The sequence below is a fragment of the Colias croceus genome, chromosome 23 (genome assembly GCF_905220415.1).
Source record: "Colias croceus chromosome 23, ilColCroc2.1".
Taxonomy (NCBI): Eukaryota; Metazoa; Arthropoda; class Insecta; order Lepidoptera; family Pieridae; genus Colias; species Colias croceus.
Window position 1 is genome coordinate 1,410,924 of NC_059559.1, and position 27,335 is coordinate 1,438,258.

Here is a 27,335-nt window from a genome sequence, read left to right on the forward strand (position 1 = left end):
TCGTACAAATACGTTAATTTTTAGTTAAATGTCTATAGTGTGAAAAAAAGTTTCACTTTTACCGTGGTTTCATAAAACCACACAACATGTTTTATTGTATTTGGTACCTAGGCGTTTAAAATCTTCATTAACTAACATTTGCAGAATATTATAAAATAGGTATGGGAAGTTAACATTATTGGGCGTTATAAAATTATAATCTTAGATTATAATAGACTTAAATTAAAGATGTTTGCTTAGATCGAAACAAAAAAGTACTTGTCTTTTCGGCTTTCGGGCTTCGTTTTTATTTGAAAGAAGTACCTACATATATTCCCATAAATTTATCAAATGAATCATCAAGATTGTATATTTATAGAAGAAAAGAACTGTATCTAAAAATTCTTAAGCCGTAACTTTCTCGTATAAAATTTTTATGGGCGGTTTGATCGATTTTTATGTGTTTCTTTGTTTAGAGTATAAACTTTTTTGTTTTGTTATAAGCTCGAGTTGTTTGGTTTTGTTATAAGCTCGAGTTGTTTGGTTTTGTAGATGGTTCTGTTGAATTAACTGATTCTTACTGAACTACTGTGAAATTGGACTGTTGTTATCCTATCCTATCTTATGTTACTAATATTATAAATGCGAATGTTTATGAGGATCGATGTACGTGTATGTGTGTATGTTTGTTACTCTTTCGCGCAAATACTACTGAACCGATTACAATGAAATTTAGCACACATATAGAGGGTAACATGGATTAACATATAGGATAGGTTTTATGCCGGAAATCACACGGGAACGAAAACTATGCGGGTTTTTCTTTGAAAACGCGGGCGAAGCAGCGAGCGGAAAGCTAGTGACTTATAAATAGGAAAAGTGAGGATATATGAAAGTTTCGGGTAAAGGTGAAGAGGCGATCGGATTTTGATTAAATCTGGCACACATATCGAATAGGTACAACAAAATATTGTCATGATTGTGTCGTGAAGTGATATAACTTTTCTTGTCGGCTTTTAGCGAACCTGCGAGCAAAAGCACATTGTGTCTATAGTTAATATGGTATTCTGGTACCTACAAAAGCTACATCAATGCCAAGTATCGTCGTTATCTGTAAAGTGGTTATAGCACTAAGAAAAAAAAAAAACATACTTCCATACTTTTTTACAAACTTTGAGTTCCTTTATGATAGGAGAAGGGAGTAGGGCATGAAAAGATGATAGGTATACGATGAATTACCTACCTACTACAGCATTTTTCCCTTGTAATCTTGGGCGAAGCCAGGCCGAACAGTTAGTTTCGAATACATTAGAATTTTCAAACTTTACAGAACCCTAAAAATAATTTACGGTAATTTTTATTGAAGCACCAGGTTGCGTCAAACTCTATTTTTTGTTGATTTTATGTTTACGGGAAATAGGTTTAAAAATACGAATTTTTTAATACTTTATCTATATCCTTGAGAGCTAAATCTGTATTTTTTATAACGACTCGTGGGTTGGTGTTAAAATATAGACTACTTGTTTTTCGTCCGTTGTTTTGCCCGCTTAGTCTAAAACCTAACAAATTATATACATAAACCTTTTCGAAAGCCTCTCTATTTATTAAAAACCCGCATCGAAATCCATTGCGTAGTTATTAAGATCTAAGCATACATAGTATTGTACACAAACAAGAAAAAGCAAAAGCGCATAGAATATTTCGCAGCAAACTGATCAAATCAACAGTTTCATTGTTATCGTCTCATAATAATGCGCCTATTAGGGCCGATTTTTCAATGCTTGGATAAAACCTCATAAAACCAAGAAACTTTTCCGTCCATTATAGTATTTCACTAGTATTTACTGTATTTACACGATAATATTAAAATGTCAAGTAAACTGTCAAATACGGGCAATTAGAATACCTACGTCCTACGTTTTTAAAATGGTAGTTTTATACATTATTCGACAAATAAGTTTTATCCAAGCATTGAAAAATCGGCCCTTAATCAATTGCCTGAATGATATCTAGCAGATAGCAATTTCCACACACACCATATGCGTTTTAAAAATCATTCCCAAACATCAGCAAGTATATCTCAAGCCATGACATAATACGATTTATAAATACTATAATATCGTGGCTGTAATTCACAATAACGTTCGCAATGGACAGCTAATGAGTCTCGCTGATAAAGCAGACTGTGATACAACACAGATGTTGTTAGGGCGGTAACGCATGAAGCGAAAGTAGTTGCCAAAGGAGGCTAGACAGAATTAAGATCAAAAATTGTAATGACACTTTTTCTTGTAGTTGTAAGCCGTGCGACGTGCGTGTTTCTCTAATAATTATGTTTCTCTCTTTCTCTCTCATAGCGAAAGGAAATTCGTTTCATCGGGGTGTCCTTTGACACCTCTCAAGTATTTTAACTAGTATTTTTGTTTGTTTGTATGTATTTCTTATTTTACCACCAATAAATTAATTCCATTCTTTTTTATTGATCTTTATCTTCTTTAAAAATTTAAGCTTGTGTGATTCAAATTTTTTCACGGTATTGATTATAGTACTTACCTCCCGCCACAATACGATGACCATACGATGACCAAGCAACTTAAGTCTTAACATGTGTTGCCAACTACGAAAAAACTTAAAAGTCGCGGCGTGTTACGTTTCGGTACCAACCTGCCTTATGTTGGATCGAAAAATAATGAATATTGAAATAGATAATATTTCATAGATTGTTTGTAAATTCATTTGTAGAAACGGTGGTTTTAAATCAACAAAAATGTGTTATTAAAACATTTTTATAACGCACATTATTATTTCATTAAAATGTTTTATATTTATCAAACGTTGAATTTCCTGCCTTTTCATTATACAAACTCCTCACGTGAAACAGCGTTTGATCATCAAATTTGCATTATTTATTTTCGTAAGCCATCGCTGTTTATGACTCAACTTAGATATTATTAGTACAGTCTATTTTATCTGTTCAGTTAATGACATCAAAGGAGTATTATTATAGCTTAGATTACAAAATAAAGTGTTAAAGGTTTCTAATTCATACGAACAAGATGTATATTTTTCGTTATACGCAAACTTTTATTGTATACTAGCGGCTTCGCTCGCGTAGTTAAAGAAAAACTAGCATAATTTCCGTTCACATGAGATTAAACCGGGATAAAACCTATCCTATGTCCTTCCTCAGGTCTCAAGCTATCTCTGTACCAAATTTGAATGAAATCCACGCAGTTCTTTTTGAGTTTAGCCCAAACATACATACAGACAAAAAATTCTAAAAACAATTTTTTGGTCGTATTTAGATCTATTGTAGATCACAATTCACAGCCCATGTATCTATTCTTTAAAAAAATATTCAATGTACAGTTTTGACTTTCATACGATTTTATTATATGTATAGATATAGACTGTGGTTCTTATTAGTTATTTCAACTGTATACACACTGCACAGACCAATAAATTTTTTATGTATGTTTTGTTCTTTTTAATGCGCTATCTCATAACTTTTTATAGGGTAGGTACCTAAACAATTCTGGTGATGAGTCGTTATAACGCTTTTATTAGCTTCACCTGTATATTTGTATGTAACCGACTCGTTTATATTGACGCACTTGAAACGGACAGATTTAATTCAAACTTTGTACACTTATCAAGGATCGGTGAAAATACAATAATTGCATTATTTTTTAGTTTTAGAAAGAAGAAAGAAAGAAAGAAAATACATTTATTTGTACCGATGCACATTAATACATAAAAAATAAATAAAATTAACTTATAACTAGTTACAACGGCACAAAATGGATAATATCCACTCAGTGGTTTGAGAATCTAAGGACATATAAGACACTTAGATTCTCCACTGATTTTCAGTGGACACCACATTGACATCCTGACAGTGGCAGTGTACTTATTATGAAAAAAATAAAGTAATAAATATATTTTATTTTAGACTAGCTTCCGCCCGCGACTCCGTTCGCGCGGATGTCGGTCTTCACGTGGATGGTTTATTTCTCCATTTTGAGTACCTAACTCTGACAATGACATCTTATAATTAATAATATCTATTGGACCCAAATACGGCTATGCATATACTAATACGCAACGTGTGTTCGCGGTTCTGCAGAACAACGTCTATGGATAAAACTGAAAAATTAAGATTAATTTTTTTTCTACGTATTTTTCCAGGATAAAAAGTATCCTATTTTACGCCCAGGATACTTAGGTATAATTATACCAAGTTTCATCGAAATCGAACCGACAGACAGACAAAAAATTTTTTAATCACATATTTGGGTTTGGTATCGATCCAGTAACACTATTATTTATTTTTTCAATATTTTCAATGTACAGAATTGACCCTCCTACAGATTTATTATATGTATAGACTAGTTGTGGCCTGTGAGTTGTGACCCGCGGTTTTACCTGCAGTGCTCCGCTCCTGTTGGTCTTAGCGTGGTGATATAATATCTATAGCTATAGCCTTCCTCGACAAATGAGCTATCTAACAGCGAATTTTTCAAATCGGCCTTTAGACAAACGTGCATAACGCCATGGAATAGAAACTGCTAACGCTAATTATTGACATAAGCTCATGACATTTTGGTAATGGTTCGGTCACACTACCAACGACGATGACGACCACGACCAAAATTCCAATCTTGCCGAAATTTGTTCAAAATCAATATTTAAATCTCTCGTCATTCTAGTACTCGGAAATAAAAAATTTCGAGGTCAATTAATAAAAAAATAGGGTTTTTTTGCGATTTTCGCTGAGACGATAAGTTTATCATACAATCACCTGAACCAAAATTGTAGATCATCTAATTATCTATAAAAAATATAAAATACATTTTTTTCTAGGAGCCTCCGTTTCTATGAAAAACCTGTTTGTTTATTCATTGATCTCAAAAAAAATGTTTCCAAACACCAATACGACAGGAAATTCTTAAATGTCATTTTAATTATGTTTTGCACAATTTTATTTAATTGCGACTGCTTGAAAATTTTGACCGAATCCTTAGGCAAAACATCGTACGCTTATGTCAATTTCTATCGATAGCGTATTCTATTCCTTGGCGTTTTGACATTTGTCTCGGCGCTCAGTAGTTCTCGAGATAAGCGCGTTCAAACAAACGGAGACTTCAGCTTTATATAGGTATGTAGGATTTGGAAATTTTACCTACTATCTATTTTAACTAATTTATTGCTATATGTTATACTAGCGGTCCGCCCCGGCTTCGCCCGTGGTACATATTTCGCAATAAAAAGTAGCCTATGTCCTTTCTCGGGTATCAAAATATCTCCCGACCAAATTTCATGCAAAATGGTTCAGTAGTTTAGGCGTGATTAGACAGAGTTACTTTCGCATTTATAATATTAGTATGGATTTATGTTTACAGTTTAATTCCATCAACAACCGTAAGTGTCGACCGATAGCTTATTTTCATCGGATTTCAGAACGTATAATTTCTAAAGCTAATTATAAATTCTACGCACATGCAAGCGAGTGGGTGTTGCATACAAAACATGTTATTTTTGTTGTTTATAAATATACATTACGTTGTTAATCTTTTGATCGACACCCAGACGATTTTAGCAGACGAAGTTGCTGTTTATTTTTTTACGTGATAGTAAATGGGTTTACACTGTTTTTATGTTTATAAGGGTCAACTCACACCAAAAGAGCGGCGAAGTGCAGCGAAGCGGAGCGCAGTTTCAGTGCCATATGAATTTTAACTTTATTTTCATTACTATAATACTTATTATCGCATGAGAAACTCGAACGAGTCGCGCGGATGCTTCGCCGCTCTTTTGGTGTGAGTTGACCCTAAGGCGTCGAAAAGTGACGTTATGGTGGGTTCAGACGCAATTCAGACGCTTGCGTTCAAAGTGACATTCAACGAGCACAAGCACGGGAATAAGCATGTTAACATGTTGTTTGTGCATGGGCGCATGCTTGCTTGTTTGTACCGAGCGCAAGGGCTGCTTGCCACGCGTCTGAACGTACCATTAGACATCATACTTTGCAAATAGTATGAAATTGTGAAGCTCCGTGTCCCGTCTCCGTCTCCCTAGTGGGGTATGGGGCACATTCATTCAGTATCGGTTTCACTGATCGATATTCAAACTCAGTTGTTTATTCAATCAGACTTCTTTTATAAGCACTTTTGAATTTTCGTAACATAGAGTGACATAGTTTTGCCATTTACTGGTTCGGTAAGCAGTTTCTAAAGAGTCGGGAAAGAAACTCAGTAGTTGTCCTTTTAAAATAATTTTTATTTTATATAATTTAAGAATTAAGAAAAATCATTTATTGAAAACAGTAATTATATGTATGTTAATTAACCAGTCAATAAATAACCTTATTGACCGGTAAAGGGTTTTGACTGTAATATATGTATACGATGCCAAAGAACTGTCCTGTAGTTTTTTAATTTTTTAATACTTGACAAGTAGGTGATCACGATCAGCCTTCTGTGACTTGACAGACCGAGACATTTTAGTTTCTTTGTCCCCATCAGGAACTAAACCCAAACTAAGACCCAAACAAATTCGTTTCTTTTCCGGTAGTACCGGAGAAAATATTATGATTATGACGTATTTTTTGATATTTTTGTTCTACATACAGAACTTCAGTATTTGATTATTAGTAAAATTAGCGGAAATAAATCGTGTAGTTTTGAAAATCGCTGGTTATTCCTTGACATGTCCAGAATCCAGATGATCATATCGAAAGTCCTCAAATATGGGGATGAGCTAAGGGTGTTGGGGGTGCAAAGGACCCTTTTTTAGCAGACATATCACAGATTTTCCACTTAATTTTCTCGGACTATTAGTTTAAACAATTAAGTAGTTTCTAATTCAAAATTTAAATATTTTCTGGAACATGAGGGTTCACACTTTCTAATAAAACACAAATATATTGGGTAAATTTTATTCAAGTAACGAATTCTTAAACATAAAATAAATATATAACACAGTAACCACCGCCCGTACATTCGATGATCGTTAACAAACCATTTCCAAACTAAAGCATTGGTATATAAAGTTCTTATATTAAAAGTATATAAGGGTTGCCACCTACAAGAAATACCTAGATATAAAGAAAGAAAAAAATACCCACTTTTTCAAATTTTGCAATAGGTAACTAGTAACTACTGTAGAGTACATTATTTCGAAAAAAAAAGAACTATTTTGATTACAATTTGCTAAAATCTCATTTGCTTGTGTCACCGTAAGATTGTAATGTAGGTATCTTACGAGATGTAAACAGTCCAAAAATAGATGTAAACCCATACTTCATCCTTGCAATTCTATTTTATTTATTTGACTACAATGCGAAGAAAAATGCAAAGTCAAATTATACATTTCAAATATTTCAGGACATTTTTCACACACGGCACGAACTGATCCCATACCACACCCCGGACACTCCATACAAAATTATCGTTTTGACAGTCAAACTGTAGAGACTGCAAATGTGTGTGTTAACGCTTTATGGTTGGCACATTTGTGACTAGCGTAAAAAAAATTCGCGTTTTTCTGATGAAATACATCAGTAAACACAACAATATCGAACCATTTTCTACGAAAAACGATAATCACAAATCCAAAATAATAAAATTACTTTAAGTCAATTTGATTAATGTTGTCAATCTTCGTTGCGTATCGTCCTTGCAGAAAAATGCGGACCATTTTAAGGCTGATCGTGCGGGGTGAGGTAAGTGTTTAATTTTGGCGGGAGGCGGAGAGTGTCCGTTCTGTAGCGTTTAGCTACTATTATGTATTCTGTGCCCATACGAAGCTTTCGCTTGTGTTAATTGTTATGGAAACCAAATGGCTGATAAACATATATATATATTTTTTAATAAATACTTATATAGATCATTAACACCCAAACACAGAGCAAACATCCATGTTCATCACACAAATATTTTCCCTGGGTGGGAATCGAACCCACGACCTCTGGTGGCAGGGTCACTACCAACCAAGCCAACCGGTCTGTCAATACCTAATATTTACTCAATTTAAATGCAATAATAAATTTTAACTCTTTGGAAATGCATTTAAATACACAATAAAAAAACTTTTGCAAATTCTATTAGGTGGCAACCCTGATAGACGATTCCCAAATTAATTTTGTATCTACAACTAAAATATAGAACTAGCATCTATCTCACTCTAACTAGTATATAACACGCGTGGGTGACAAGGACAGCAATAGTTCAGGATAATCTAAACATTACATTTACATTTAAATAAAAATTTATAAAAGCATATATTTTTTTATAACTTTGAATAAATTATGATAATTGATAACAAAATTACAATTTTGATATTGGCCACTATTAAACATGAAAAACATTATTATTTTTTCGCAACTAGTCAAATAAATATGTCGCCAACGCGAACGCTGCAACGTTAATAAAGTTAATATAATATAAATATTATAGATTCTTATTCAACACAAAAAGAGCTGACACAAGAACCAAAGAAAAAAATGCTAATAGTGACATATATTTCTCCGTCATTGTGAGAGTTAAAATGGCGGAGAAGGAGAGGCAAGTTTTAAGAGGGAAAAAAGTCAGGTAAATAAAAATACAATAAAAAATCGAGTCTACAAGAATAACTTATTTTTTTGACTGAATCTATAAATACCAGGCGCGGTCCCAGCCTGACATTTTGGGGGGGGACACGCAGCTGGAAAGGTATGGAATCCCCCCCCCCCCCCCCAACCGTACTCGCCAAATATCGTATTCACGTGAAGAAGAAGTGATAAGCAAAAACTTGAGAAAATCGTACTCGATAAAATAGAAAAAAAATTCTTATACTGTACAATATATTATAAAAAAACCGGCCAAGTGCGAGTCGGAAGCCGTTAGCTACAAATTTTCGCAAATTTCAACATTTGCAAGGGATTAAAAACAGGTTTAAACAGAACTTTCGATGTGCGAGTGACTCCGATTTGCACCAGTTTTTTATATATTGTACAGTATAAGAATTTTTTTCTATTTTATCGAGTACGATTTTGGGGGGGGTCATGTCCCCCGTGACCACCCCCCTGGGACCGCGCCTGATAAATACAATATGAAATGTGTTTTATTGCTTTAGTTTTTAATAATGTTACACGAGTGAATATATTTTAGACGATTCTTAGCGTATTACAACTATTAAATATGTATTCTGTACTAAATGAAAAATAAACGAAACATAATCGTATAGGTATTACATATTTTATTCTAACTAACAATATATTTGTAATACGGGAATGATACAGATAACATTTTAAATTAGGGGCCGTCCATTAATCTCGTGATATTATTTTGGCAGCAAAGAATATATTTTTTATTTATACTGGTTTAGATGTCACGCCTTTTGATATTTCAGTATTATTTATGGACACCCCGCTTCGAGCCTTACGTGATTAATGGACATCCCCTTACTGAGGCATTTAAAAATGTCAATAATATTAATTGGCTATAATATATGTGTATGAGTATGTATAGACTTTTAAATTGTTTTTTTAAATGCCTCATGAACCTTAATACATTTCTTTAATATTTGACTACGAAATTTCTCTATAGACATATTCACGTGCAGTTTTTGAAAGTGTAAAAAACTACTTGACCAAGGTGTTAGGTGCAAAGAAAGGTGTATTGTTTACATTAAAACACTTTCAAATTTACAAATCTATTTCTTTTTAACTTTGGACGAACTTTCTATAAATTAGTGGTCAATGACAGGTTCGTCCGTGTTACATATATAGTCCACCCGCAGCTTCGCCCGCGCAGTCAAAGAAAAACCCGCATAGTTCCCGTTCCCGGGGGATATCCGGGATAAAACCTATCCTAAAAAGTAGCATATGTCCTTTTTCGGGTATCAAAATATCTAAATACCAAATTTCATGCAAATTGGTTCAGTAGTTTAGGCGTGATTGAGTAACAGACAGACAGACAGAGTTACTTCCACATTTATAACATTAAGCATGGATAACACCCAGCCTTAATCTATCCAACGGTGAAATATTTTTTGAAATCGGTCCACTAGTTCCTCAGATTAGCGTGTTCAAACAAACTTTTAGTAAAGATTTTTAAAAACTCTTTCTCTCTTCAGTTTGTCAGAATCGATTCTTTTTCTGTATTTTTAAAGATATTTTTATGTCGATTCATAAGTGAATGAAGTTTATGTGTAACTTCTTAAGACTGTTTTTTCCTTTGACAACCCATGACGTCACAAGATGGCGCCGAATCGATCCTATTCTCAGTTTAAACGTTCAAGCGATTATTGCCTATTTTGCTATATAACATTACACTATATTTATTTACTAGCTGTGCCGCGCGGTTTTACCCGCATTGCTGCGCTCCTGTTGGTCTTAGCATGATGATATATGTGTATAGCCTTCCTCAATAAATGGGCTACCTAACACCGAAATAATTTTTCAAATCGGACCAGTAGTTCCTGAGATTAGCGCGTTCAAACAAACATACAAACATTTCAGCTTTATAATATTAGTATAGATTAATGAAACACAAATTCAAATAATAAAATACAATAAACATTCGTATATAAAAAAACTAGCGGTCCGCCCCGGCTTCGCCCGTGGTACATATTAACGTTTTCTCTACATAAGAACCATCCTCGTACTTCAAGGAATATAATAAAAAAAGAATTATCGAAATCGGTTCAGCCGTTCTCGAGTTATGGAATTACAACGAAAAGTGGCATTGATTTTTATATATTAGATTAGGGATATGGGACAGATACATATTTCCATGTATTACTGATTATATAAATGGGCAAGTATATAATAATGAAATCTGTTCCCAACCGTGACTATATTTATCGACCTTCACGGGGAATCGAACTCCGAACTCAGCGTATCACGCGTTAACCACTGCAACAAGGGGGGGTAGTTAAAAAAAATATACATAAATTTTAAAGATAGATGGCGTTGATCTACATTTAATACATTTTTAATTTGAAAGTACATCGATTCATAGTAAATTATATTCTTAAAAGTCGCTACATCACAAATAAAGTCTTCCTACTCTGCCCAATTAATTATACTTTAGACTATAAACATTAGCAGTTACCTAACCATATAAGATGACCGTCAAAATAACCCCCCCCCCCTTTTGAAACACACATGGTAGGTAATAGCAACTAGCTTGTCATTATTTATTTATCGCACTATCTTCAATCACCACACTATACAGATACGAATTCCAGCGGTAAAGGCCATTGTGTTTGAGGGAGGTGAGTAGGACTGGGGGGGGGGGGGTTAAGTTAGTTCAACGGCACAATATTCAGATACAACCAGTAGGAAAACTTCATACAACAAGAGAATCGTAAAGTTATTATGACAGTTGACAGATATAAGAATACCCTTACGATTCTTGTAAACATACGCTTGCTTGTGTGCGTGAGTCATTTCGAACGATTTGTATGAAGTTACCCTTCTGGTTGTATCTGTATACTGTGCCGTTAAACTAACTTATCCACCCCCCCGCAGTCCTACTCACCTCCCTCAAAGACAATGCCCCCTACCGCTGGAACTCGTCAAGTTTACGTATCTTCTTCCCATATATGTATGAACCTCGTACTACGTGTCCCCCCCCCCCCCCACTTGAACTTGTTTAGCGCACTACTTATCTTCCAAGCTTACGTATTCCCCCAATAATACTCTCACAAGAGGAGGGATCCCCTTAAAACACTGCTCTCCCTACCACTGAAACTTGTCAAGCTTACTTGCCCCCCTACATGCTTGCTCTCCATACCAAACTACCCCCCCCCCTTCCCCCATATAACAAACCGCCCCCTACCGCTGGAACTTGTTGAGCTTCTCGCAGCTGGGCATGCGCATCCGCTGCGCCTCTGCGTACTGGCTCGTGTCGCCGAAGTTGCGCGCCTTCCACGCCATGCTGTCGCGGTAGTTGCGCTCGCGTTGACACGCGTGACGTAGACCGACTACGACATAAATAAATAATAATATGAGAAATGTTTAAAGGATAGATGAAAATCGATCACATGGCGGGATTCGAACCCGCGTCTTTTCCCAATCAAGGGTAAGGATGGCTGAACGTGATGAGCCCGTGATCTTTCACAAACACGGGTGACTCATCCTTATCCTTAACCGCGATTGCGTAAGATGTACTCCATCTACGTGAAAAAGGGTTCAAATCCCGCCATGTGATCGATTTGTATTCTTTAAACATTTCTCATATATAAAGTATTTGAATTTAAATCCTTTAAAATAGCTTAGCAAACATTTTAAATAATACTAGCCTAACGCCCGCGGCTTCGCCCGCTTTGTCTAAAACCTAATAAATTATATACATAAACCTTCCTCTTGAATCACTCTATCTATTAAAAAAACCGCATCAAAATCCGTTGCGTAGTTTTAAAGATTTAAGTATACAAAGGGACATAGGGACAGAGAAAGCGACTTTGTTTTATACTTTTTAAAATATAAAAATGCGACACGCTTTCAAAATACAATATCGTTTTCAATCTGGCAATCACTAAAAGGACAATATAAAGTATAATATTGGAAAAGCTTCACGCTTCATATTTATGAAGAAAAACAATAATAAAAATAGGAAAACAGTACATAATTCAATGAAAAAAAATTCAGGGGCTGTATTATGATCTCTTATTTCCACACAGTTTACGCCGTGAATTGTAACTGTCTGGCAAATTCGTATTATGATCGCAATAACCACTAGGCTAGGCAAATAAATAAATAAATACGGCCCCCGAACTCTCAAGCGATGGCTTAGTATAAGTTATATGCTGAATTCATAACGCCTGTTCGTGGAAAACGGTTATTTATCATATGCATGTATAAATATATTTTTTACTGCGAATAAAAATAAGAAAATAGGATAGAATAACCCTTATGGAAAAAACGGTTTTAAGGAACAAAGACCGGTGAATATAACAACTAACATATAACAACAACATTAGACTACTTTCAGTTCAGAACTTTGGGAAGTGTAATACGTAGTATATTATTATTAGTCTGTGATCATACTATGAATACATGTTAATTATGAAGGAGTTGGGTCACAGAGCTAAATTCCCGGATTACGGTTCAGTACAATATATCATCGACGGTATTAGCGATCATGAACCTAATAAATCGATATTGTATGGCGCCAACTCTTACGCTACGTTAAAAGAAAAGTTATCATTATACGAAAAGATGAAAGCGAAGATGAAGAATAATGTACAAGAATTTAAAGATAATGTCAATCAACGTGTATGTAGACCCCAATCATCCCGAAGGTGTTACAATTGTGGCGATTTGAATCATGTTGCAAGTATGTGTCGCCAGTCGCAGTGGCATTAAATGTTTTCGCTGTAATAAGTTTGGTCATAAGGGAAATCAATGTACCGAAGTATACGAGGAAACAAACATGAAGGTAGATCAGCATTCGAGAGGTTCCAGTGGATACTCTACAACTTAATAAATAAAGCCTTAAATATATATCCTAAAACAGCAAAGGAGTGTAAATTGTAACTAATTTAATGGTTAAAAAATAAAAATTATGAGGAAATAGAAGAATTACTAAAATTAAATAAAATAAATTAAAATAAATCAACATATCATAATATAATATACACATTACACACACACATACAAAAATACACACTTGTTCTGTTCCCTATAATATATTTAGATATAGTTTCTACATATTTCTCTTTATCTAAGAAAATGTTATTCGTGTAACACTTAAGCATAATGTACTGTCGGAAGAGCGAGATGTTCTAACACAAGCATTTGATTGCTTAAAAGGATGTCTCAATGACTTTAAAATTGTAATCATATTTGTTTCAGAATAAATATTTTGATTTTTTTTTACTCAGCAGGCGGCGCTGTTAGTCTGCCAACTGCCAACGTCAATTTAACGAGACTTAGTGACAGCTATGACAGCCAAACGTCAAACGAATTCAAAATTGTAAACAAACAAGAAGTTACTACCACAAAGCCCATGATTATGGTAAAAATCAAAGATTTAAGTGTGAATGCACTGATCGACTCCGGCAGCGACGTAAATTTAATGACATACGACTGTTATATGGCGCTTCAAACCAAGAAATACGACGAAAGCTTAAGCTTAACGGGACTCGGAAGTATGAAGGTTAATTCGTTGGGAAAAGTGTTCGTAAACATCACCATCGACGGCAGAGACTTTCAAAACGTGTTATTCCACGTAGTGAACAAAGACATTATACCATTTCCTATGATTTTAGGCCAAGAATTATTAAACAAAATAAGAATGATAATGAGTGGGGGCAAGGTAAAGTTTATTTCTAAAAGTAAAGAATGGTTGTCTAATTTGTGTTGTTTTTCAGATTCCCCAGTGGATGTCAGTCATATTCCCGATAATTTATTAAGAAGTAAGATTTTACAGTGTGTTGAAATTTATAATCCAGTTCAAATTAAAGAAGCACCTATTCAATTAAAGATAGTTTTAAAAGACGATGTGCCTGTTGCACACAGAGCACGACGATTGTCCTTAACTGAGCAAAAAATAGTAGAAAAACAGGTAAAAGAGTGGTTAGACGATGGCATCATACGGATGAGTTTTTCAGAATATTCTAGTCCAGTTGTTTTAGTTAAAAAGAAAGATGGGTCAGTTAGAGTATGCATAGACTATATTTATATGCTATCATTGCCTCCGCACACATCTCACAGGATGCAGCCCTTAGATCTCACATTTTTTGGGCGGCTCAACGCTACATACAAAAAAGAATGTGATTTATTTTTAAAGAATCGCCTAGTAGAAAAAATAACTCCATATGACGTAGCTGCAATATTCAACAGAGCATATTCAACTGTCGCTTCTACCAATAAAGGTGAATCAGGATTCCGAGCGGCAGGCATTGTCCGATTACAACCCATTGATGAAATTAAACGAGTGCTCGACGAAACAAGGTCCTTAGTAAAATTATTTAGAAAGAGTCCACTGAAAAATAGCCAATTACAGAATTATGTGAAAGCTGAATTTGGGAAAGAACTCAGTTTACTACTGGATGTCAAAACAAGGTGGAATTCCATCATTGTGATGGCAGAACGGTCTCTGAAGCTCAAAAATTGCGTGAAGAAAGCTTTGATTGATTCATGTTAGACAAGTGGAATGAAGACAATCTTCTTCTTTTGCAGTCGATTGTTGATTTGTTGCAGCCAGTCAAGATAGCTGTAGAAGCCTTAGGGAGACAAAACGCTACGTTACTAACAGCTGAAGCAATAATTGATGTATTACTGAAAAAAATTCAATCGACAACGACAAATGATGATTTATCGAGTCGGTTCTTAGAAACTTTAAAAGCTCGTCTAGAAGAGAGAAGACCACATCAAGTTATCTGTTTATTAAAATATTTACACACTGGTCATCACACCTCACAGTCTCAAAACACGGACTTTTTTACTTCAAATTTAAGTAAAACTGCCCTAATTGGCTTTGCGGAAGAACTGTATTGCAGGCTTTTTGAAAATATACCTCATATCCCGACACCAGATATGGAAATAATAAGCGCTGAACCTAGTACTAGTAGCTCTCAAGTACACAACGAGCCGGATGAGTCGTTTGTAAATCAAATGGAACAAGCAATAAAAAAAATCAAAGAAAATGTACCCGAAGTTCTAAAAGGAAAAGGAGTTTCAGTTGTTCGAAGCAACCGGAAAACGTACAGAAAATTTAGAACTACTTTATAAAGCCTTAAACTCAATTAAACCGACTTCTGTTGAAAATGAGAGAGTGTTTTCCTTGTCCGGTGGCGTTATTACAAAAATCAGATGCAGATTGTCGGACAAAGCTGTTAATGCTCTGATTTTTTTAAAAGCCTATTTTATAAAATCAAAGTAATTTTATTTTTTTAACTGATTAATAATTTGAAAGACTGATTCAAAAGTCTGTTTTACAGATAAGGAAACAAATCTGTGATTATAAAAAGTACCAAATTATGATTAATATGATTATGACATGATATTAAAGTTGGTATGATTGTTACTAAGTTTCTTTTATTATAATAATATTTAATAATTGTTTTAAATTAAAAGTTAATCTGTGATTATAGGAATAAACATACCAATTATTTGACATATTAAAGTTAAAACTATTGTGATTATATTTTATGTTTAATAAATGTTGATTTAAAAAAAAATCCCTTTTTATTAATACGTTTCACCAGAAATCAAAGTTAAAATTTTATAATTAAAAAAAGTCTCGAAGTCCCGGGAAGTCCCGGGACTTTGATCGTAGCCTGTCTCGTGTCCCGGGACGTTGAAATTGTCGAGAATTCCCAAACCCTACATATAACCCCGACCATTTCAATGAAGAAGATTTTATCACAGCTGAAGTGTTAGATCAACCTGCTGTTATAGTTCATGATTCATCCATGGTTATACCTGCATCTACTTCAGTTAATCCAATGACAGCCACATCATCTGATGCAATTATTCCAACGCCATCGACACCACCTGCTACCATAAATCTTGTGCCATCAACATCATCTGCTAACATAGATCCTGTGCCATTGACATCATCTGCTACTATAGATACAAGGCTGCTTACATATCCCACAGTAATGTATGCAACACCATTCACTTCGTCCGGAAATTTACAATCAAATATACGAATTACGAATAATAGTATAATATACCACAGAATATACCGAGCGTAAGCGAAAATCGTTCCTATAAAAAACGTCTCGTCAGGCACTTACCGACAGCTTTCTACTGACGGATGGGAGGGTTACTATTAACGAACGGTAAGCGTATTGTATAGAAAAGACGGTCTATGGCGTTCCTATAAATATTTTTAACGTCAGTATGCTATTAAAATTACTATTCGTATAGCCTTTTGATTACCAGTCGATTTCGGCGGTTAATTTTTTACTATTTCATTATTTCCGCTTAAATTTCGAAATGTTCTAGTTCAGATAGTTATAGAGAAGTGTTTAATATTATATAGAATTATAGTGAGACTGATTCAGAAGAAGATAGTGGGCGTGAAAGAGTATATAGAGAAAGAGTGAATTTTTTTGCGACCCTGGATTCTTACGAATTTCAAGTGAGATTTCGACTCGATAACCCTTTTTGGGGCTCTGTCCATATATTGGACACCATACATTTTAAATTTTCGCGGCTAAACTAAACGTCAGACAAATGTCACTTTTGGCACTCGGTTGAGCAATTAAAGTACCCGTCACGAGAAGCTATAAATTATGTAAACAAACATCTTTTACTAAGTAAACATTTTATACTGCGAGATAATAATAAATTGACCATATTCAATCGACATGAAATATAGACGGGTTATATGAAAGTAACAACCTATTTAATTTAGTCGGATCATATTTTAACGACGCAAAGCGCTATCGTTTGTGTTTCTTGGTACCGGAACGCGTCCGTCGCAGGGATTGTGAACTATCGGGACGCCATTTTGAAATAAACGCATCATTCGAGTTTCGAATGCGTACGAGTTTGTTTCATTGCTTTGCATATATCGCGGATCTGGTTGTTATTGTTAATTTTGTTATTGTTTCGTTATCACTTTTTTATTGTTGTTACTTTAATTGTTGCGTTAATTTTATTTGTTATTACGTATAATGGAGCCAGTAGCCAGTACATCTAAGGAAATAAATTCGCCACGAAAAAAACGTCAAAAGGTGCGTAATACAATTTATCTAAAATATATAATAAGTAAAAAGAAAGAGTTGTTTGTTCAAACGCGCTAATCTTTGGAAACTTAAGGTTAATATTAGAAGTAGGTTTTAAATTGTGAAGTAATTGGTTAGGTTAATTGGTATACCTGGAGATATAGCTTGAGCTTCGTGTGACAAGTGACTACCGGTGATTTTTACAGGTGACGAGCTTTACGGTTAATGAGAAAAATATGGTGATCAACGTATATAAGTACGTGAAAGAAAATTGGCCATCGAATGAATATCCCTACAAAACCGAAATAAATAAAAAAACAGCATCGATTTTGGGAATTGGCATAGCATCTGTGTATAATATATTAAAAGAATATAAATCAGAAGAGGGAATAAAATCACCTATCAAGTCTAAAGACAGGCCTAAATTTTATCAGAAAGTAGACGATTTTGATAAATCCGTAATTAGGAAAAAAATTCACAGTTTCTTTTTAAATGGCCAATTACCAACAATTCCCAAGATTCTTCAGGCAGTCAATGACGATGAAGATATGCCAAATTTTAGCGAAACAACTCTCAGGCGGCTAATAAAGCATTTAAACTTTAAATATATAAAACGACAGCGAAATAACGCACTTATTGATAGAGATGACATAACAATATGGCGGCGAAAATATTTGAAATCTATTAAAGACTATAGACAACAAAATCGCCAGATATTTTACATGGATGAGACATGGGTGAATGCAGGTTAGTGTGTTTTTTTTTTATTGCAGTGAAACGGCAGACTACCATACGGTTCGCCTGATTGTAAGCAAATACCGTCGCCTTTACCGTGAAGTGATGTGTATGATACTGCAAATCTATTTGCAAAATAAATATAACCCACGCGCCGCCGACCTTGAGACATTAGTTCTTAAGGGCTATCACAAGTGTGTATTAATAATAATGTACTTCAACTCTTTTACTGCGCAAGACGCTAATTAACAAATGTTTAATTGTTTTTACAGGACATACCGTAAATAAAACTTGGGTAGACAAACAAGTTAAAAGTAAGAAGCAGGCTTTCCTAGAAGGACTTAGCATTGGTGCACGTAACCCAACGTCAAAAGGTAAACGATTAATAATTACCCATATCGGCAATGAGAACGGTTTTGTAGAGGGCGGTGAAAATATATTTGAATGCAAGAAGACGGGAGATTACCATGAATCAATGGATGCAACACATTTTGAACAATGGTTCGAAAACGTTCTCCCAAAACTTGGAGAAAATGCAGTAGTGGTAATGGACAATGCACCATACCACTCAAGGCGTCTTGAAAGAATTCCTACTACTGCCTGGAAAAAAAATGATATACAAAATTGGCTTGTAAGTAAGAATATTTCTTACGACGACAATGAAATTAAGACTGAATTACTGCTAAAAGTAAAAAATGTTAAAGACAATTTTAAAACTTATGTAGTGGACGAGCTTGCAAAAAAATATAAGGTGGAAGTATTGAGACTCCCGCCATATCATTGTGAGCTTAATCCAATTGAGCTAATTTGGGCCAACGTAAAAGGATATGTTGCTCGCAAAAATACAAATTTTAAATTTGACGAGGTAAAACAATTATTACAAGAGGGACTGCAGCAGATTACTTCGGAAAATTGGAAGCGTTGTGTGGAGCATGTTATCAAGGAAGAAGATAATTTTTATTCCAAAATCGATGAGATGATTGATAAAACTGTAGACAGCTTCGTGATACATGTCACTGATTCTGACACAGAAATGGAAACATCTGAATCTGACGAATAATTATTCTTAAATAATATTTATGTTAATTAATATTTGTTACTTAATAATTTATTAAATCTTAAACAAATTCATTTTTTTTGTTGGTCCAAATGTTGTGAACTCCTGAACACTTGTTTACAAAATTTATAGCTTCTCATGACGGTTACTTTAGATACTGATAACGAAACGTAAAAAAAAAACAAGCATGGCCGACTTTTATCAGGTGATCGATCATATGTCAAAAATTGATGATTTTTGATGGTGGTAAATAAATCTAAGAAAATCTTCAAAAGCAATGAACAGAAAGGTAAGTTTTCTTTTATGTATTGTTCCAAATGTTGTAAATATGGGGTAAAAGCTCTGATTTTTGAGATTGTGGTCTAATTTACATATAAATGACAATAGTAGAATGCCTAAGAGAAATGAACAAGGGTTTGATAAGCTGTACAAAATCAGACCTTTGATCGACAGCATGAATGAGGCTTTTCAAAATAGTGCAGCATGCTCTTCCTCACAAAGCATTGACGAATGCATGATAAAATTTAAGGGTCGCAGCACACTCAAACAATACATGCCAAAAAAGCCCATCAAGCGAGGCTTCAAGGTTTGGGCGCGCTGTGACAGTTTGACGGGTTATCTTTACCAGTTCGAAATATACACAGGAAAAAAAGACGACACCACGGAAGTTGGATTAGGTGCCAGTGTGGTGAAAGGACTGTGCAAAAATCTGATTGAACAAAATGCTGAAAACATTCATGTCGCGTTTGACATTTTTTTTGCGTCCTGTGAGCTTATGCAATTTCTATTTGAAAAAAATATATACTCAACAGCCACTGTTCGTCAAGACCGCACCAATTTGCCTGAATTTATAAGAAGCCATAGGAAAAAGAAAAATACACCTAAACCAGCTGCTCTAAAATTGGACAAAGGCCAACACAAATGGCGAGTCAACAAAAATGTTGCATTCTTCGTATGGAAGGATACCAAATAGGTATATGTACTAAGTACAGCATATCACGCTCGACAAAAGCAAACCTGTAAAATAACGCAAAAAGATGGGACAAAGTCTGATATTCCTTGTCCTTTGGGCATTTTAGAGTACACATAAAGGATGAGAGGTGTGGACAGGTTCGACCAGAAAAGGGGTACTTACCCTACTTCAAGACGCAGTAGAAGGTGGTGGATGCGTATATTCTATTTTTTGGTGGGCGCAGCTATCACGAATGCCCACATACTTTATACCCAAAATGACAGAGTGCATAATCCAATGAGTGCATTGCAGTTCCACACTGACCTGGCACGTAACCTGGTCAACAATTACAGCTCCAGGATACGAGTCAGAGTCTTGCCCAACTTTGCGACCAAAAGACCAAAGGGACCAACAAGCAGGCAGAAGTCTATTTATGGTATCCCTGACGAGCTAAGGCTGAATAATGTGGGATCGCATATGCCGGGAGAGCTGCCCAGTTATAGAAGGTGCAGAGCTTGCAGCAGTAAAGCTCTTGGAAAAAAGAGCAAAATAGAGTGTGTCAAATGCAAAGTGCCATTATGCATTACACCATGTTTTTCACAATTTCATACATGAGAAGGGGCAGTGTCCAAAATGTGGACACCATAATTTTTTTTCATGGAAAAAAAAGTGTCTCAAAAATTTTCAATAAATACTACTTTTAATATCCCAGTGTTTTATTTTTAAAATACAAGCCATAAAAAGGGATAAAGAATCTGTTGAACAATTACTTCTTGAAATTTATCCAGACATACGAATTAAAGGGGCTCCTTTAACCTGGCTAGGTAAGTTTAATGGAGGCATTTATATTAAAACAATAACGTGTAACCTTATTACTTAACTTACTGTTGTCATTTTAGAAATCATGGGATATCTCCGTTACATCAATTACTTTTGACGCTGAGGTTCTTCGCTTTAGGGACAATGTTGATTGTGGCTAACACACGATATTTTAGTGTATGTATTTTATCATACGTATATATACGAACATATATTCACAAACAGGAACTAAACCAGGTTTTTGTGACTGCTTAGATTTGCAACTAGCCACATTAACAAAACAAGCGACAGACACAAAACGTGTAATTACAAAATCTAAAAAACCAACAATAATAATTTTAGCTGATATCAAAAACACGTTGGAAAACAAAGCGTTCTTTGATTTACATAAATATGGTCCATTTTCACTTACAACTGTTAAACCAGAGACTAAACTATTTAAAGCAAACCAAGCTCAGACCAACGCTGTTGCATGTGAAGATATTTACAAAAACCCCATCGCATCGTGTTCCAGAACATGTACTGAACAAAAAAACTGCATTACGCCGAAAAGGAAATTATCTATTGGATCAGTTGTACGTAAGCCAAAAAATCTAAAAATAATTATGATAGTAGTAGTACTATTTTTAAAAACACAAAAAAGCCACGACTCCGTTTTGTTGTTACAAAAAAAAATAGACCGAGACATCGTCACGGCAGAATCAATAGTAAAAAAAATTGTATTGACACAAAATATTGAAAAACCCAAAGAGTATTTAATTAGCGAAGACGATTACGTTTTTTTTGATATTTGAATAGATTTTTATGTTTGAAAGTATGTGAGTGAGTGTGTAGTGAGTGTGATTTACTTCGTGCATAACCCAAAAGGTACTGTACTTTCACATTTGTCTACACGCACCCCATATTGATATCAGTGGCAGACTTTGTGGGTGTGTCAAAAACCAGGGCTCGGAAACCGGTTTAAATTCTTAACCGGTTTCGGTCATTGACCCCAAACCGAAATTGATTTAGGTTAAAGGTTGCACTTTACCGGTTTTTACCGGTTTATGCGAAATACCGGTTTTTCATTAATATTGGTTTTGGTGGTGAAAATTAACCGGTTAAAACCAAGTTACATAAGGATCCTCGGCCCCCGCTACCCTCGCTCGACGGGCCTGGACGTTGCGAAGTCATTTAGTTACAAAATTCTTAATCGCACTCAAGTTCGCAATTTTAGTTTATATTTGAAACTAGCTTCCGCCCGCGACTCCGTCCGCGCGGATGTCTGTCTTTGCGTGGATGGTTTATTTCTCCATTTTGAGTAACTCGGACAATGACATCTTATAAATATCTATTGGACCCAAATACGGCTAGGTCTATAATAATACGCAACGTGTGTTCGCGGTACCTACTACAGAACAACGTCTATGGATAACTGAAAAATTGAGATTAATTTTTTTTCTACGTATTTTTCCAGGATAAAAAGTATCCTATTTTACGCCCAGGATAATAAGGTATAATTATACCAAGTTTCATCGAAATCGAACCGGTAGTTTTCACGTGATGTCTTCACATACAGACAGACAGACAGACAGACAGACAGACAGACAGACAAAAATTTTTTTAATCACATATTTGGGTTTGGTATCGATCCAGTAACACCCCCTGCTAGTTATTTTTTCAATATTTTCAATGTACAGAATTGACCCTTCTACAGATTTATTATATGTATAGATTTGAATTTGATAACTAGATTTCCGCCCGCGGCTTCGCTCGCGTTTGCAAAGGAAAACCCGCATAGTTCCCGTTCCCGTGGGATTTCCGGGATAAAAACTATCCTATGTGTTAATCCAAGTTACCCTCTATATGTGTGCTAAACATCCATACATCTATACTTACAAACTATATTTTAGAATAGAATATATTAGATATATTAGATACTAGCTTCCGCCCGCGACTCCATCCGCGCGGAAAAATTAAGATTTATTTTTTTCTACGTATTTTTCCGGGATAAAAAGTATCCTATTTTATGCCCAGGATAATAAGGTATAATTATACCAAGCAAGTTTCATCGAAATCGAACCGTTAGTTTTCACGTGATGCCTGAACATACAGACAGACAAAAATTTTTTTATTCACATATTTGGGTTTGGTATCGATCCAGTAACACCCCCTGGTATTTATTTTTTCAATATTTTCAATGTACAGAATTGACCCTTCTACAGATTTATTATATGTATAGATATTAGATTCACTATATCTTGTGGCAAGCGTTAAAAAATGAGGCAAAAATAATAAAGGAATTAACCGGTTAATTTGGGTGTCAAAACCGTTTGTGCAGAAGTAACCGGTAACCTTAATCATTTGGGTTACTTATAAACAGTTCACTTGTTTAACCGGTAAATGAAGGAACGATATATTTACCGGTATATAATCTGAATTAACCGCTCTTTTCAAACCGGTTCCGAGCCCTGTCAAAAACATCAGCTTGTCGTATTGTGCGTGATATCAGTTTTGCTATTGCTAAACTGTAAAAAAATAAATAACACAAACACTGAATAAAGATAAATGTGCCATTCACAACATGATTCATGCATTTTATGCTGTGAAAAAAGAAATGCCAACTTTAAGTAAACTTGTTGCTGAGCTTGAAGTAGACATTAGCTTCCAAGACAATATAGACAGTTTACGACAGATATTATACAAAATGGGATATAAATTCAAAAAATTAAGAAGCAAACGTTTGGTTCTCATGATAGAACTGATATTGTTGCATGGCGGTTTAGGTATCTACAGGCTCCGCAACGATTTCGAAATGAGCCACATGAAACCAGAAAACATTTAGTGTACATTGACGAAACATATGTTCACACATCATACCGCCCACAAAAATGTTGGCAAAGTCCTGATGAACCTGGACCTTCATCAGATATTTCACTTGGGGAACGTTATATTGTCGTGTATGCTGGTTGGTACTGAAGAAGGTTTCATATCAAATGCACTTCTCGTATACAAGTCGAAAGACAACCGACATTCAGCACGACATGAATAAAGAATATTTCAAGAAATGGGTTATTACGAAGCTTATTCCTTATTTACCTGGTCCTTATAATGGACAATGCGTTCTATCATTGCATTATAACAAACAGAGCGCCTATATTGACAACAAGAAAAGATCTAATTAAGGACTGTTTACCCCAAAACGGAATTGACTTTACAGACCAAAAGACCAAATCAGTTTTATTGGAACTCGCCAAGAAACATAAAAAAGCACCTGACTTGAAATAGATAATATTTTTAAACAGCACGACCATATTGTGCAAAAATGACCGTAATATCACTGTGATCTGAATGCCATTTAGTTAATTTGGAGCCTTGCGAATAGAAGAGTTGCAAAAAATAATATTAATAGAGAAATAGCTGAAATCTAGGAATGTGAAAAAATAATCGATTATGAAAATCGATTGTTTTAAAGTAAAAATCGATTTTAATACGTGATTTTTTTTAATTAATAATCGATTTTTTTATAATCATTAATCATGCAATAAATGCAACTGCCAAAGAATACTTTGCTGCTTTTAAAACAGTTTAGATGATTCATTTAACCAAATGAGGAGTTAGTCGATGAACTGTACTGTTTAACCGACATTCGGTTGATATGTCATTCATTATTCGTAGCTGAAACGACATTTTTCAAATCGGAAGATATACTTACCGATTCAGACAACAAAATCGATTTACGATGTAAACAGTCAAATTTTATTTTTAATTTTATTTAATCAAGTCAAAATTTAGTTTTATTTTGATTGGCTTATATTATATGAAATATTCTTTTAGTTTAGTGGCCATATGATAAAGGATATTCTTAACCAATTTAATTTTGTTGTAGGATCATATCAAGTCGGGAAACAAATCGCAGGAAGAATAAATTGCAGACTTGATGTCAAAGCCATCGACATCTACACTTTCTGAAGACTGTCAATATATACCGACTAAATCCGCATCTCAAATTGAAGATCCTGTGTGATCTTCAAATCCTAAACGATAAAAAATAGGCATAGAAGCATAATTCTTAAAAATATTAGAATTTGGATCAGGGGGTTCAAAAAACAAACAGATTACAGACGCTATAGCAGGGCTGATATACCGCGATAATCTTCCATTCAGCGTAGTCAAAGGTTTGGAAAATTGATTAAATCACTTGCACCATTATACAAAAAAACTACATTGCAAAACGATAACCAGCGTCATAGATGGAAAATACGAGGAAAAAAAGCTATCTATTATAAATAAATAAGTAAAGCTATTCCCATTATTATGTGCATGAAACAGTTTTTGGAAAAACGATCTCATCGCATGATTAGGCCATTCAATTAAAAAATTCCATAATAAATTAACTTAAGAAAAGATTTGAGCACATACAAAAAGTTCATTTATAATCCTGCAACATATTTTCTTTCCACGTTTTAAAAAGTTACACCTTGATGACGGAGCATCTTTGGCAAGAACTATGAACTGCATTAAAGTTCCATTGAAGAAAACCGAGAACCTGATGATGTCAATAACTTCAGCCGCTGATGTTATTGACAGTGTCCCCATTGCATTTGCGGCTGCAACCCCGACCGTTGGAAGCCCTTTGTAGCAAATCGAGTCTCAACCTCAATCATGGCGCTATGTAAAAACGAAGGAGAATCCAGCTGACGCAGCGAGTCGAGGTCAAACAGCATTACAATTAAAAGAAAACTTATTATGGTGGCAAGGTCCAGAATGGTTATTGAGTTCAGATTTCAAAAATAAGCAGCAGCACATTAATTATACGACAAATTTAGAAATAAGAAAACAAGTTAATATCATTAAAAAAAACATACACACCAAGCATAATAGATAATTCATTAAACAAATATAGTTCCTTAATAAAAATAGTGCGAGTATTAGCATGGATATTACGAGCAATTACACCGTCATTTAAACAAAGGCCGACGTATCTCACATTACAAGACGTGAGAAAAGCTAAAACGGCAATTATTAAATATGTTCAATCGACTGAATTCTCAGCTGATTTAGAGCAATTCGTCGTTTCAGCCGTGGGACGTCCACTGCTGGATAAAGGCCTCCCTCAGGGTTTTCCACCACGACCGGTCACCGGCGGCCTGCATCCAGCGGCTCCCTGCCACTCGGACCAGGTCGTCTGTCCATCTTGTGGGTGGTCGTCCCACGCTTCGTCGTCCAGTACGTGGTCTCCATTCGAGAACCTTTCTACCCCAACGGCCATCGGTTCTGCGGGCTATGTGCCCAGCCCATTGCCACTTCAGCGTGCTAATCCGGCGAGCTATGTCGGTGACACCGGTTCTCCTACGGATCTCCTCATTTCTGATTCGATCTCGTAGGGAAACTCCGAGCATAGCCCTTTCCATAGCACGTTGAGCGACGCTGAGTTTGTGCACAAGGCCCAGGGTTAGAGACCACGTTTCTGTACCGTATGTCATCACCGGCAACACACATTGCTCGAAGACTTTTGTCTTCGGGCACTGAGGGATTTTGGACGAAAAAGATTTAGAGCAATTAAAAAAAGGAAAATAAATTACGATCGACTAGTGCATTATTAAGCTTAAATTCATTTTTAGATGAAAATGGTATTTTAAGAGTTGGAGGACGATTAAAGAATGCAAACATCACCGAAGATATGAAATATCCAATAATTATTCCATATAGCGGGCGTTTAACGGAACTACTCATAAACGAAGCACACGAACTTTCTTTTCACGGTAAAGCAAAAATTACTGTTTCAATTTTAAGGCAAAAATACTGGATAATCAAGGGATATCGAGCAACAAAAAAGCAACTTCGTACCTGTATCACATGTAAAAAGCAAGAGCCTACGAAATTACATCAAATAATGGGAGAGATGCCTAGCTATCGTGTTAATCCAACTCCTCCGTTTTATCATACAGCAGCCGATAATGATGACATTTGGGAAACCCACAACAAGTTATTGCAGACTATGAGAACCAGTTGGCATATTATGATATATTATGTATCACTACATAGTATAAAACAAAGTCGCTTTCTCTGTCCCTGTGTCCCTTTGTACGCTTAAATCTTTAAAACTTCGCAACGGATTTTGATGCAGTTTCTTTTAATAGA

At 35.1% G+C, this 27,335-nt stretch overlaps 1 protein-coding gene across 1 annotated transcript in view; it reads right to left on the reverse strand.

Annotated features, from left to right (window-relative positions):
* Positions 1–10,730: 10,730 nt before the first annotated feature.
* The window catches only part of LOC123702293 (dnaJ homolog subfamily B member 14), a 39,670-nt gene continuing 23,065 nt past the window's right edge, over positions 10,731–27,335 (reverse strand). Inside the window, exons 6-7 of the mRNA XM_045650008.1 lie at positions 11,805–11,949; positions 10,731–10,876 (exon numbers count right to left, since the gene is read on the reverse strand). Coding sequence (XP_045505964.1) covers positions 10,870–10,876; positions 11,805–11,949 — 152 coding nt within the window. The 3' untranslated portion in view covers positions 10,731–10,869. The remainder of the gene's footprint in view (positions 10,877–11,804; positions 11,950–27,335) is intronic.